At 56.4% G+C, this 10597-nt stretch overlaps 1 protein-coding gene across 3 annotated transcripts in view; it reads right to left on the bottom strand.

The window, feature by feature from the left end:
• Positions 1-3754: 3754 nt before the first annotated feature.
• SUFU (SUFU negative regulator of hedgehog signaling) overlaps positions 3755-10597 on the bottom strand; it is a gene marked incomplete at its 3' end in the record, with an annotated part of 108759 nt that continues 101916 nt past the window's right edge. For 2 of the 3 annotated variants that reach the window (XM_082673336.1, XM_082673337.1), the window contains exons 11-12: positions 7522-7590; positions 3755-4971 (exon numbers count right to left, since the gene is read on the bottom strand). In XM_082673336.1, coding sequence (XP_082529462.1) covers positions 4882-4971; positions 7522-7590 — 159 coding nt within the window. Of the gene's footprint in view, positions 4972-6155; positions 6252-7521; positions 7591-10597 lie in introns of those variants that run through there. The other variant, XM_082673338.1, reaches the window with a different exon arrangement.

The following is a 10597-nucleotide window of genomic DNA, read 5'->3' as shown; positions in this document are numbered from 1 at the left end:
TCATTCTGGTCAGGCCAGTTTGGCAAATCTCTCAGGCTCCCCAGACCCATGGCCTTGGATCCTGTGGGTCCCCCTCCCTAGGGCTCCTGATCCCCCAAATAGGGCAGAGCAGACTCCTGGAGGAATGTACAGGCTTTCGGAGGAGACATTAAAGATCACATGGACGGCTTCTCCCCTCCTTAAACCTAGGGACAGAGTCTCTGCTCTGGGTCCAGGAGCCCTTTTCTTTCCAGAAACAACCCCAGCCTACTCCTGTCTCCCAGAACCACCTAAGCACAGAATCTCGCTATTCTGTTTTCTTTGGGACAAGAACTTCACCCTGACCCTGGGTCCTTCCAGGCTAGTCAGATGAGGAGGATTAGATAAGCAACCTGCCCCCAGTCTCCAAGGAGAAAGGGGAAGGGGTGTGGCCTGGGCTACCCTGGGGTAGTCAGCCTGGCTCCAGACCCTCCCAGCTCCCTTGCTCTTACTGCCAGAGGGACTGAGGGCCCCAGACAGGACCTGCCCCACTGCTGAGGAGGGGCAGGGTGGGGTGGGGGGGCAGCCGTAGTTCAGCAGGAGGTCACAGAGGAAGGAGGAGTGACCTCCCCCTGGGGCAGGTCCCACAGATACAGCTGCATCTCAAAGAGGACAGGGAGGAGAGCTAAGAGACCCTTCACAGGAGCTGACTCCTTCTGCCCCCTACCCTCTTGTGGTGCCCCCAGGACCTCTGCAGAACCCCCTCAGTGCTACAGCTCCATCCTGAGGACCAGAAGAAAAGGGCCCTGCTATTCCCCAGGACAGACAAGCAGGCCTAGTGGGAAGGGAGAGAATGTGTTTGGGCCCAGAGCAGTCCTGCGGCTTCCTGGACCCTGCCTGGGTGTAGACCCACTCCTGCCTGCCTCTAAGGCCCCCGGCTGTTGCCTTCTCCCCCTCTAGCCCTAGGCTCTGCTCTGCCACACCAGGCCCTGGAGAGATAGGAGCTGGGTGATCCAGGGAAGGAAGATCCACCTGCCTCCTCCCCCAGACCAGGCCCAGAGGATTTAACAGGAAGGGTAGGCTGGCCTCTGTGCCACCCAGTGGGCCAGTTCTGAGGCTGCCCCTCCATCCTCCCCACAGGCCCTGGATTAGGAGGTTGAATTTAGGTGCCTGGTGAGGGGAGTGCTGTCTCTTGCTCTCGCTGAAAGGGGCGTAAGGACCTTGCATGAGCCTCTCCAGCCCCACAGAATGGCAGCAGGGTCTGTGGTCCTCCTGCAGCCCACACTGGACCTGAGGGGCCGTGGGTGTCTGCCTCGTATAGCTGGCAAACAGCATAGGGGAGCCCCTTCTTCTTGGAAGCTTCAGCCACGGGGACCTGAGGAAGGCCCGCCTTCCCACCTGGTGAGAGGTGGGTAGGAGAATGAAGCAGAAGAGAGGGTCTTTACCCACACACTCATCTCCGCAGACTGTGTTCCACCTCCTACCCCCCTGACCTTACAAGCATTCAAGACCAGTGAAAGAGAGCCTGTACCTGTGAGGTCATTTCTGCATGACTGAAGAGTCACAGGCCATGTGATCCTGCTTCCCTGGCACCCTCTCCACTCCCAACATCAGTCTTCAGGGCCCTTCCACAACCTGGCTTCTTCTAAGTGGCTGAGTCCAACCCACCCCCTCTGGCAGGGCCCCTGGCTTTCTGCTCTCCTACTCCAGGCAGCCAGAAAGGAGCACAAGACCCAGGCACTTCTGCAAATACGTTTAATGCACTTAGATTACACAGAGGAAGAGGGGGCAGGAAGGAAACGACATCTAAGTGAGTCACCCAAAAATTCTTACAAAAGTCCCAGGCTGGCTGCAGCCCCCAGGAACCGAGTCACCATTGACATTAGAAACTAATATAAAATTTTACAAAAGTCTGCTCATTGCAGCATTCAGGTACTTGTACAAAAGGAGGGCTCTTTCTACAGGGCTCCTGACTTACAACAGGGACCCAGGTACCTCACCTGGCACAGGGACCTGGAAGCCAGAGAGGAAAGACAACCAGATAAAAAAATACAGTCAAGGGAATTCTCTCTTGGTCTGCCCCATAGGGGCCGACCTTCAGGTTTTTTCCCTGCTCTCAACGCAATCTCAAAACCCAGTCTCAAGACCCTGTGTTTATTTTTTAAAACGTCCTAGCCCTTTAGACTCTCCCCAGGGCTTCCCAGCCCCTGCCCTGAAGCCTCGCCTTGGGAAGAGAAGGGCAGGAAGAGGCACCAGCTCCCCAGCCAGACCTGAGACCTTGCATGAGCCTCTCCAGCCCCACAGAATGGCAGCAGGGTCTGTGGTCCTCCTGCAGCCCACACTGGACCTGAGGGGCCGTGGGCGTCTGCCTCGTATAGCTGGCAAACAGCATGGGGGAACCCCTTCTTCTCGGAAGCTTCAGCCACGGGGACCTGGAGGGACGGGGTAGGATGGGGCAAGTTTCGAGGAAGCCTGTGGAAGAGGCAGATTTAGGGAGGGAGGAATGAGGTCAGGGCTCCCAAAGAGCTACAGGGAGGGAAAGAAGGGGTCCATCTAGTGAGCGTCCATCATATGCCAAGTGCTGTGCTGGGCATGCCCCATGGTCAGCCTCGCTTCATCCCCAGTGAGGGTCCCCTCTCACCAGCCAGAAGCTCAGTGGAGGGCCCCCTCGCTGAGAAACCTCTGGAAGGCACGACCGCCTAAGGGAAAGGAGGTCTGGGCAGAGATGGCGAATGTTCTACCACTCCCCCAGAGCCCATGCACTGTAGGGAAAGGAGATGGAGGCTGGTTCCAGCCAAATTTTGGAGGTTCCCCACCTTCCTGCCCACCTTCCCCAGGGCAGGAAGGGGCCACGGGCTTCACAGGCTCATCATCTCAGAGCTCCCCTGCTTCCCTTCTGCCTCCCACACTGACAACAAAACTTAGCTCAGAAAATAGCCCTTCCCCCCAAGCCAAACCAGGCAGGTAGAGGCAGGTCCCCAGAAAGAAAGAATCTGTGGAGGGGCAGGTCAGGATGGCGAGCAGGGAGGCAAGCCAGTGGCACCTCTTTGGCCATGAAATGTCTGAAGACAAGAGCTTTAAAGGCAGGGATGCTGTGGTGGGTGAAGGCCAGGAAACGTCCTTCTGGAAAAGTCCTCAGAGCAGAAGGCACAGCTGCTGCCAACATCAGGTCCCGAGGGGCTTCCATCTTCGGCGCTTGTGTGCGTGTGGGGGCGTCTCTCCCAAATGCCAGGCTGATCCGCCGTGAAGCGCTGAGTTTGATGGGGTTAGCCAGGCAGCCCTGCTGGTGTATGCAGAGAAGGAACCAGACCCGAGTGGCCCCTTGGAAGTCCAACAGCCTGGCCATTACCCTCACGGCCCCTGGAGGCAGCTCTTTGGCTAGACTGCTCATCAGAGGCGTCCTGCACCCCGTGGGCCTCCTTGGCACTCCCGGTGGTGCCTGTGTGTATGGTGGCTGCAGACAGGGACAGGGCACGGGCCTGTGTGGTCCATGACAGACAAAAGGACTTTGCTTTGGAAAGGCCTGAAGGGTGATCTCGGAATAGCCGTCCCTGGAGTTGGGGCTAAGAGGGCACGAAAGGGGCTTTGCTGATTCCAGGTCGAAAGTGGGAGACAACCCAAGAAGAACCCCAAAACCATGGGCCAGAGATAGGCTGGCTATGAGATAGGAAGACCATGAGATCTGCAATACTGGGGTGAGGGACCAAGGACTGAGAGAGGCCAGGATGCAGGAAAGGAGACAGGACAAGGGGTAGAGAATGAAGGATGAGAAATGAATGGATGCAGGGAGGGCGGGAGGGCGGGAGAGTGCAGCGTTTGCAAAACCAAAATGAAAGACATGTTGAGAGGTTGATTTTTCTGTTTTTAATAAGCCAGAGTCCTGCAGCCTGGAGGTTGGGAGGCCCAGGGGATGAGGAAATGGGATGGGAGTGGCAGAGAGCTGGAGACCCAGGCCCTGAGTGGCAGGTGGGGATGGTCTGTGAAGCGCTGGGCTTCGCCCTCTCTCAGGCACGCCTGGTTGGGAGGAAAACACCTGGAAGGTGAGGCTGCAGTCACCAAGTCTCGGAGGTCCTGATGATCCTTGAACTTTGTGGGGACCCAGTCCAGCTGGGAACCAGCAGCAGCCCTTCCTGGCCCCAGCTAAACTGGGCTCAAGGCTGCATGGGGGAGTGCCTCGGCTCCACCAGGCCCAGCTGGGAAGAAAAGCCTCTCCGCGAAGCTGGCTCCTCCAGGGCCCCGGACTGGCAGGCGAACACTGGCACCTTCTCTGGTGGCAGCTCAGGGGGAGACGGCCCCAGGCCCTTGTCTGAGAGAATGAGAAAGTTCATCTGGAAATAAAGTTCTGTTTAAAAAACATTATATAGATGGCTTCTGGGCATCTTTGAAGAGCAATAAAATACCATCCGGTTTCTACAAAATAAAATAAGGAGGAAGAAAACCAAACACGATCGAAGGAATCGTTCCATGGCCAGAGGAGCTTGACTAACAAAGGCTCCCCAGAGTTGAGCTGGGCAGCGCAGGCGGCCACTCCGCCTCCCTGCTGCTGGGCTGTGTGGCAGAGGGTAGGTGAGAACCAGGCCTGTCTCCACCTAGGAGCACATCAGAGGTCCGGAGGCAAATCTCAAAACGGAACTTGTGGCAGTGGCAGGAGGGGAAGGTTGGCATTTGCCCAACTGTGGCCCACTGGGGCCAGGGCCTGGTCACATGGCTTGGCCGGCTGCCGGGGGAGGCCCCCGAGCTGCAGGTGAGGGGGGGGGCCTGTGGCCTGTGCGTGGCATCCCAGCGGGCTACGGGCGCAGTGGCTGCGTGGTCATCCTCACACTTGTCCTTTTATTTGTGGGAGTCTCGTTTACGCAGTTGTTACACTGGAGTCACCGGGGAGCAGCTGGGCTCTCCCTTGGCCCCTGCAGGGCCCAGCCCAGGCTAGTGCAGCGGACTGTCAAACACCATATCAGGTAGGATGGAGACTTTGAGTTTCTTTTCGGGCCAGCTGTACTCTTTGGGAAGTTTGAACTGTGGAGGGGGAACAAGCACAGAGCCAGAGTATACATGGTTAGCAGAACCCTCTGCCTTCTTCCCACGCTGCCTAGAGAGAGGCCAGGACCCTCACCGAGGCCCCGTCCCCTGGGTGCTGGGGGCAAGACAGGCCACTGGTTGCCTGGCTTCAGTCACCAATGCTAGACCCAGGTGGGCGGCTGGGGTCAAGCTGCTGGAGTTCGCTGACCCCTCCTTTCCCCTTGCCCTGCCAATAATTAACTGGGGTTGGAGGAGGCTTGTTTTCTAACACTTTCTTGACTGTGCTGACCTCCCTCCAGCTCACTTCCTTGGTTCTGCCTCAAGCATGTAAGGAATCTGCTCCCTGAGGCCCAGGGGCTAGAGGATGGGGGGCAGGGGAGGGTGCAGATGCTACAGGGAAGTGGCTTGAGGTCTGGAAATCTGCGGTCCTGTCCCTGCCATGGCTTCTTTCTGAGGCTGGTGGGGAAGAACGCTGGAACTGGCCCTCTGTAGCCTTTGCCAAAGGGTCCCCAGAGAAGGAGGTCCTGGCTCGGCCTCGGTGGGTGCCGAGAAGCACGGCTAGTGTGGCTTAAGGTGATTTCTTGGGCCTGGTGCATTCTCGAGTGGAGTAAACCCCCATCCTGCTCCCCCTTGTTCATTCTCACCTCCTTCCCAGGGTTACCAGCCTGAGAAAGGTGCCAGCAGTGGCCAAGGAGAGCCCAAGGTCTTCCTACCCGACTCCCCGCAATCACTGATTTGCCTACAGTTGTGTTTCTCGAGCTTCTGGTGGGGGTAAGGGAAGAGGCTGACCTATCTTATTCCTTGTGTATGCTAGGACCCTGCATGGGTCCTATGGTGCTCATAGATGCTCCGCGATTTAGGAGCAGGGTCTGCCTTTTATGACTCCCACTGCCCCGGGGCCAGGCAAGAAGGCAGGCCAGGCTGGGAAGGAGGGAAGAGCAGGGCCTTCAGCCTGCCTAGAGCTGGTGCTGGCAGTGGGTGGGCCTGACACTTCCTGGCTGGCTCCCTCTCCCTCCCTCTGATGGGGGACTGTCCAAGCCAGGACCAAAGTGGAGAGTAGGGCAGGGTGTGGGGACAGCCTCTGGACAGGAAAGAAAAAAAAAGTCATTTTTAGTGACCTACTTTCCTAAGCTCCTCCTGGCTCCTGTCCCTCCTGCCTGGACTACCCCCCTTCCACCCCCTCAGCACCCGAGCTGAAAGCAGCCGTCTGGCATGGTGCCGTCCCTGTGCGACATGGCCTCTCCGGAAGCACTTCTGGGCAGCTGGCTCTGGTCTGACTGAATGGGAGCCAGGCTTCAGGGACCGGTGACTTGCGGGGGTTGACTGGCCGGCACAGACTGGGTACTTGGTGACTTCTGAACGTATACATGAGTTAATTTACCAAGCCACATCCCAGAGGAGAGAGAAGACACTATCCCTTTGGGGGTGACCTCAGGCTCTGAGGACTTCCTGTTCACCTGGAGACCTGGACGGGCCAGTCCTGCCCTGTGCACTGTCCTCCGCCCCGTGGACGTCTGTCGGAGGCCTCCGTGTCCTGGCTGACTCGGCCCTGGAAGCCCCGGCAACTGGAAGCTCCAGCCCTGGCTGAAAGCTGGCTCCTGCCTGACTTCGCTCTAGCTTGGAAGCCTGGCCCCTGGGAGGTGAAGGCGCTCTCCCCCAAACACACTTCCTGGCACAAAGGACGAAGGAAGGGTCTCTGCCCCGGGGCAGGGGAGGCCCAGAAGAGCAGGAGGACAGCCAGCTTTGTTAATGTTCCATTAACTTATCGGGCAGGGCACTGAGGCCAGGAAGGCTCAACCCTGGGGTGCTGCTTGGTAGGAGGCTGGGGGAGGGGAAGGGACTTTCCAGGATGAGGTAAATCCCCACAAATGAGGATGCTGGGAACAAGGAAGAAAAACAAAGGGGATTATGGGCTCCATTCCTATACCCCAGCAGAACAGCCAGGGAAAGCACAGGCCCCCACCTGGCCCGCCAGCTCAGCTAGGGCTGGAAGAGATGGACCAGAGGGGAGAGCTCATGGCCAGAGAAGGGAGGAAGGAGAGTGGCTCCTGGGTGGCCTGAGGCAAGAGCAGGAGTCCCTCGCTGCCCACCAGAACTCTCCCGTGGAATGTTCTCTGGCAGCAGGCGTGGGCTTTCTGTTCAGAACCTGCCAGGGAACAGCAGGGACTGAGGAGAACTCTGTGCTCCTCAATGAGGAGCCTGAAGGCCCTGGCTGCCTCTTCAATGAGGTTCTCAGGAGTTGGCAATTCAGACAATTTGCTGGGTGTCCTTACAAGGGCTGGCGGTGGGGTAGGGGGTGGTTGAGGGAAGAGAAGTAAAGCCTATCTCCACACGTCAGACACACACACACACACACACACACACACACACACACACACACACACACACACACACACACACACACACACACACACACACACACACACACACACACACACACACACACACACACACACACACACACACACACACACACACACACACACACACACACACACACGCTCCTGGAGACTGGAACCTGCCGTCAGAGAGAATCAAACAGCTTACTTCCTCTGGAGAAGTCAAATCTTCCAAGTCCTCCAACATTTTCTCTACAAACTCTTCAGTCAACAGAATCTGGGAAGAAGGCACAAGACAGGCTTTTATTATTTTTTTAAAATATATGGTCTTTTTGCTAACTGCCAAGCTATGGACCTTTCTTCAGGCCATTAAGGAGCTATGAGGCCACTGCAATGTGTTCTAGGGACACAGGGAAGGGCCTGTCGCCCACATGCCCACCACCACCTGCCTACCACATCAGAGGGACTGGAGCAGAGGAGGAAGGACATCAGAGGACAATGGGAAGCAGGGGGGGACATCTGGAGAGATGGCGGTGCTGCTCCCAGAAGGGACACGAGAACGGGTGGGGAGGAACCCCTGTTTTGGCAGTTCGGGCTTCCTGCATGCTGCAGTATGGTAGTGGGGAGACAGAAGAGCCGAGGGGCAGAGAAGAGAGATTCCAACACTGTCCTTGCCCAACCAGGTTCACTTGGTAGGACAGAAGGGATCTGTCTGGATTTGGAATACAAGCCTCGTCTGGAATCTGGAAATGCCCCGGAAGGTACATCCAAGAACATCTGAGCTGCAGAATTTGGAGATTGTACACCAACCTCTCTCATTTTACAGAAGGGAAAGGGACTCCTTAACTCCCACTTCCATCCGTGGCCTCCACCTCCTCCCAGACTGGAAGCTCCCAAACCCCTGCCCTGCTGGCCCCATTCAGCCACTGAGTTCTTCAAGCTTTCCTTTAAGAACCTCTTCTCCAGGGCATCTCCCAGCTATCCCACTTTGCTGTTCTAGTCTGGTGTCTTGTGGCTTCACACTTTGATGTAGAGGACAGCCTGGTCCCACTATGCGGCAGGCACAACCACCACCCTCACCCCCTAAAGCAGTTTTCACAGTTAGCAGCAATGTTCAAGGGTACCCAGGGCTTCCTCAGCCTGGTGGGCCGTCTTCTCGACTGGCTCCTCTGCCCAGCCTGACCCCTTCCGCTACCCCTCTACCCCCGTGCTGGTCAGCGGGGCCCCCTGACCTCTGCAGCAGACCCTTCTGTCCCCCCGGGCTGTGGCTCTCCCCGCCTCGTTCTGCCTTCTCCAGCAGCCTGTGAACGCCCGGGGTGGGGGTGGGGGGGACGGAGGGAGAGAACAATGAGTTGAAGACCAAGGTGAGGGGCTCCTCTGAGGAAAAGTCCCCTATGACAAGGAGGAGGATCCAGGACTTGAGAAAATACCCATCAGGTTTCCCCTGGGAGTTGTCCACTCTGATGAGAACCTAAGTTTCAACATCTGGAATAGAGTCAGCTTGTGAGATCAAGTGAAATGGCAGAGAAAGGAAGGCGAGCAAGCAGGATCACTGGGCGCCTCACAGGACGGAGGGCTCCGAAGGAAGGAAGTTGATGGGCTGGAGGTGTGAGCAAGGAATGAGAAAACTACCCCAAGTGAGCAGGTAAAACACCGCCACATCAGGCACCGTGCTAACCGCTCATGTATCTTATTGCCTTCCAGATGAGGAAACTGAGACACAGATGGGTTATGTGATTTGCCCAATGTCACGTGGCTTGTGAGCAGCTGAGACAAGATCAGGTCCCGGTCTTGCCTGGACACTAAAGTTAGCGCCCAGAGCACAGCTTCCAAATCCTAAGGTCTTGCCCTCATTTATTGATCCTTCCACTCGTCTGCCCATCCATCTATTTGATTCCATAAGCATTCCCTGGGTGCCTCTGCTAGGCCTGGCCCTGGGTGGAGCCTCAGGAACACAAGCATGAAGGCAGTCCATTCCCCACCTGGACAAGCACCTTCCCGCGCTTGACAGGGAGCCAAAGGTCATCTCCTTCTCAGGCTGCAAGCCCACAGTCAGGGACAAAACAGCTCCAACCACTGGCCCACAACTCCTCACCAGGGTTTCTGTTTGAGGAGCTCAGGCTTCAAGTGGAGACAGAGACAAGGTTTAGACAGGCAAAGCCAGTCCAGGGAAATGCCCACCTGAGGTGCCCCCTCCCACCTTCCTCCTGGTTCCCCAAGGCGGGACTGGCTGGCTCCTCTCACAGACTACCGAGACCCCTTCCCAATCCCACCCTGACCCTTGCTCCTCCCGCTTTTATCCCAGGGCTCCCCTCCCCACTGCCCCCCAAAGCCCAGAGTCTCTCTACCAGTTATCACCAGTCTGCTTGAGTAGTACAAAAGTCACATTCACATTTTTGGCATTTCCGGGGCCTGCTGCCATCTCTGCAAATGCTAGCACAAACACAAGCATACCTAAAACCCAATTATATTACAGTGGCTCCAGTCCGGGCCAGGCTGAACTGATTTCTAACCCACAGATACTTCGGAGGGAGGACATTTCTGCCAGAGAGGTAAATAGGCCTGGCACCGTAGCTAGTGCTGGGGGTGAGATGGGATTGTGGGAGGGTTCACAGGGACGGTGACCACGCAGAGAGACTCCAAACAGCTGTAGAAATGGTAAAGGTAAACCCACCAACACTGAGTTCAGTCCTAAGCCAGTTCCTCTGACAAAGGCCTGGAACTGGTGGTGGAGAGAGGGTATGTTATGGTGGCCTTTGGTACGATCTGTGTGTGGACTCATTTTATACTCAGCTGGGGGAGGGGATGGTAAGACCGAAAAAGGGGACAAACCCTAGTCACTACTCAATTTTCACTTTTGGTGATTTGTTGGTTCCTGCTGGAAACTTCGCATTTTAAAAGAATTAAACGGGGAAAATTATACATGAGATCTGCATGATATTAAGGGTGACATTCCCTGCAAAGAAACACGACAGACTGTCATAGCTCCAGGCACCTAATTTAATTTCCTTTGGGAGTTAAACCTTAGAAGCTTGGATTGAACAAACAGGCCCTGTTCTTTGTATATTTCAGACCTGGAGCTGAGAATGTTAACAGATCTTATCAACAGGACACTGGAGATAGACAGCTATGATGGAGCAGCTCCTGGGCGCTCTCACGAGGAACAGACTCGCTGTTGTGATGCAACTGTGGGAAAAGCCTGTGCAATTCTGGGGCTTCGGGCTCTTGAAGCTCCCTGGGTCCCCATGGAGCTGCCTGGCTCTGCCACAAATAATAACAGGAAG

Source organism: Grampus griseus (assembly GCF_964374135.1).
Source record: "Grampus griseus genome assembly, chromosome: 16".
In the NCBI taxonomy this organism is placed as follows: domain Eukaryota; kingdom Metazoa; phylum Chordata; class Mammalia; order Artiodactyla; family Delphinidae; genus Grampus; species Grampus griseus.
The sequence above is the reverse complement of the archived record's forward strand: the minus strand, read 5'-3'. Positions and strand labels throughout refer to the sequence as shown.